The sequence below is a fragment of the Procambarus clarkii genome, chromosome 24, assembly GCF_040958095.1.
Source record: "Procambarus clarkii isolate CNS0578487 chromosome 24, FALCON_Pclarkii_2.0, whole genome shotgun sequence".
Classification (NCBI taxonomy): Eukaryota; Metazoa; Arthropoda; class Malacostraca; order Decapoda; family Cambaridae; genus Procambarus; species Procambarus clarkii.
The window spans coordinates 25,839,671-25,843,414 of NC_091173.1; the positions used below are offsets into that span (position 1 = coordinate 25,839,671).

Sequence of the window (3,744 nt, forward strand, 5' to 3'; positions counted from 1 at the left end):
AAATAAATAGCATTAAAATATTTTCCTTCTTAACTATTACAAAAATCAACGAATTTGAGTAACTTTTGCTTTTGTTTTATTTGTACCTTAAACATAACACTGAACAATCAATTATGTGCCACCCCACCTTCCTTCATCTGCAAAAAAACTAATCAAAAGACATATGTACAAGGCTAAAAAAATTCAGCAACACTTACCATACTCAGGCTAAAAGAATTAAGCAACACTTACCATACTCTTTTTATATTCACTGTTAACTTTTAGCTCATGTGACAGACTTTCCACCTGCTCAACAGTTTCAAGTGGGGATGGAAGAATGTCTTCCAGGATTGGTATATCTCCATGTGTTTTTGACATATGGGTTTCCGTCATTTTGACAATATTCAGGATATCCCCTGATAAAAATGTCAATTTTGATAATTCCTTCATTATGTATTCCATTTTTTCTGTTACTGCAAAAAAATAATTCATCAACAGCATTGTGTGTAACACCATTCTTGTTTACCCACTGAATTAATAAATTCTGTGGGTAAACAAGTGAATGATGATTATCATGGTCATCATTCTCCTCCTCACTTTGAGAATTAGATAATACATCATGAATATCAGTAAGATTCATGTGTAAATCATCAATTTCAGAGCCTAATCCATACTCTTGATTTGACTCGGCTTCAAAAGAACTAATGTCATTGTCTGACGACTCAATCTCTGAACTTGATGCTGCCTCAGTAAGATTAATGGGTTCACTAGTGTGTACAGCTGTATTTGGATGCATTTTGTGTATACGTTTTAGCCTTCTTGATACTTGCATCCATCTGTTGTTGTATTGGAGTCGCTTTTTTCGCTTATACTCGTACATTCTGTTAAAGAGTGTCAAATTTCTACATTAGACTACCATATTACCTATATTATTGTTAATAATGTATTGACAGATGCAATATGTATTAAAATTCTAAAAATAAGTCATTCATTATATACAATGTGTGATAATTAAAGCTGGTGCATATAACATCCTTGTCAGGCACATGCAAAAGTGAACACTTCCAGAATTGGAGACATGCAGAAATGTAACATATGGAAATAGAGGCATGCCAAAACAAAGACATGCATAAATTCAAATTCTTATCGAAATAATTTCTAGTGATTATTATATAAATTATTCCATCAGTACTAGATCGCCTCGCCTCCTCGCCTCCACATACACACTAGCACAGCCAGGCCTCGCCTCCACATACACACTAGCACAGCCAGGCCTCGCCTCCACATACACACTAGCACAGCCAGGCCTCGCCTCCACATACACACTAGCACAGCCAGGCCTCGCCTCCACATACACACTAGCACAGCCAGGCCTCGCCTCCACATACACACTAGCACAGCCAGGCCTCGCCTCCACATACACACTAGCACAGCCAGGCCTCGCCTCCACATACACACTAGCACAGCCAGGCCTCGCCTCCACATACACCAGCACAGCCAGGCCTCGCCTCCACATACACACTAGCACAGCCAGGCCTCGCCTCCACATACACACTAGCACAGCCAGGCCTCGCCTCCACATACACCAGCACAGCCAGGCCTCGCCTCCACATACACACTAGCACAGCCAGGCCTCGCCTCCACATACACACTAGCACAGCCAGGCCTCGCCTCCACATACACACTAGCACAGCCAGGCCTCGCCTCCACATACACACTAGCACAGCCAGGCCTTGCCTCCACATACACCAGCACTGCCAGGCCTCGCCTCCACATACACCAGCACTGCCAGGCCTCGCCTCCACATACTCACCAGCACAGCCAGGCCTCGCCTCCACATACACCAGCACTGCCAGGCCTCGCCTCGCCTCCACATACACCAGCACTGCCAGGCCTCGCCTCCACATTTAAACCAACCAAGCCCACAAATACGTTAACATGGACCAGCATTACACCGTCTAACATACTCTGTCAGATGTAACAACTAGATTTGTGAATTCAAGACCAAATCTATTGTATAACACAGTGTTAGTACGAGAAAAACATTACTTACATTCGAAGCCGTGTTTTAAAATGGCGGCGGTCTTGTACTGACGCTCCAAACTGTGTGTTCGTTTGCGTATGATGAACGTGTGACAATTTACTACAACAATTATTTAATTATTCTTATTCTTTATTTTAATATTTTTAGGGTACATGAAATTTCAAACTTATTTGCACACAATAATATAATTGCATTGTCATAACCTTTATATATTACGGAAAATACGATGACATGAACGAAGTCAAAGTGAAGTTGAAGTCAAAGTCATTCGCCGAACGTATTAGTCATTTTTTTTCTCCCAAACGATAGGGGTAACAAATCCACAGAGAATATAAGTGTACAGTAAAGTCAATTTTATTCAGGAAAGTACATACATAGTTGATTTACAAACATAATGTTGGATTTATAGATAGAGCTAGTGCATACAATACCTAAAGCCACTATAGTAGGCATATAGCATTTCAGGCAACCGGGCAGTATATATGGACCCCTTACTCAAATCTCTGAATATGTTAGATATTAAGTCCCTGCACATACTCTCATGTGTATTTTATATATATAAAACGCTGCACTGTAATGTCAATCCTGACCTTAAAAGCTTCCTAGAAGGTTGTAACAGATCCCATGAGCACCTCACCAGAAACAAATACCTATTTGATATTCCAAGAGTACGACTTAGTCAAACTAGAAATGCTTTACAAATCAAGAGACCTCGAATGTGGAATGACCTTCCCAATTATGTTAAAAACTGTACCTCTCCCAACCAGTTTAAGATAAATAAAGATAAATTTATAAGTTAAGAAAAATTCCACAAATCAACAACCCTGTTACTGACCCTGTATTTACCCAAGTCTTTCCTAAATCTAAACTTATCCAATTTATACCCATTGTTTCGTGTTCTATCTTGTGTTGACAATTTTAATACCCTATTAATATCCCCTTTGTTATATCTATTCAGGAAATTGTGGTTGATCTCGAACCCATTGATAATGTGACGACTTATACAGAATTTTGTAACTATATCATCAAGATTGTAACCAGCTTAGCTAAATGTAGTGTGGGGTTCAGTCCCTAAGCCCATATATGTGCCTCTCTAACCATTTAGGTTACAGGGCAAAAACATAAAAACAAAGGTAACTGCAGAAGGCCTATTGGCCCATACCAGGCAGCTCCTATCTATAACAGATAAACACTAAGTACTACTTAATTAACTCAATGTAACCTACCAACCTAACCCCCTATCCACCTAACCTATTGGGTGCTGGTATTCATATAACTTTTGGTGACCGTTTTTGCTGATGTTCTTCTAGAGAATGTTATTGCGAACACGTTGGTACCAAAATGAAATACATAGCTCGAGAACTAAGGTCAGGAGAGTAAAAAGAGTATACACATTTTTGTTTTGACGCTTAATTAAGGTTATTGTGAGTACTCATCGCCTGCCTAGAAACTGGAACTAGTAATTCCATCTATCATCATACTATCATACAAGAGGAGCCACACATCTATGGATCATCCAATAAAATCAGCAGACTTCTAGATGTTACTACTGCTCGGCTTAGACTCGGTTACAAGTATCTCTGGGAATTCTCATTATCTGCTGATGTAGACCTGACCAAATGTAAACTGTGTCAACAAAATTATTCGCACACCCTCCGTCACTATGTGATGGAGTGCGAAAAGATACATGAATTTAGAGACAATTCTATAACCAATGTTCC

The 3,744-nt window shown here is 39.7% G+C and overlaps 1 protein-coding gene across 1 annotated transcript in view; it reads right to left on the reverse strand.

Annotated features, from left to right (window-relative positions):
• Positions 1-701, reverse strand: part of LOC138368116 (uncharacterized) — a 2,520-nt gene extending 1,819 nt beyond the window's left edge. The window contains exon 1 of the mRNA XM_069330416.1: positions 232-701. Within this exon, the coding sequence (XP_069186517.1) occupies positions 232-495 (264 nt within the window). The 5' untranslated portion in view covers positions 496-701. The remainder of the gene's footprint in view (positions 1-231) is intronic.
• Positions 702-3,744: the final 3,043 nt, after the last annotated feature.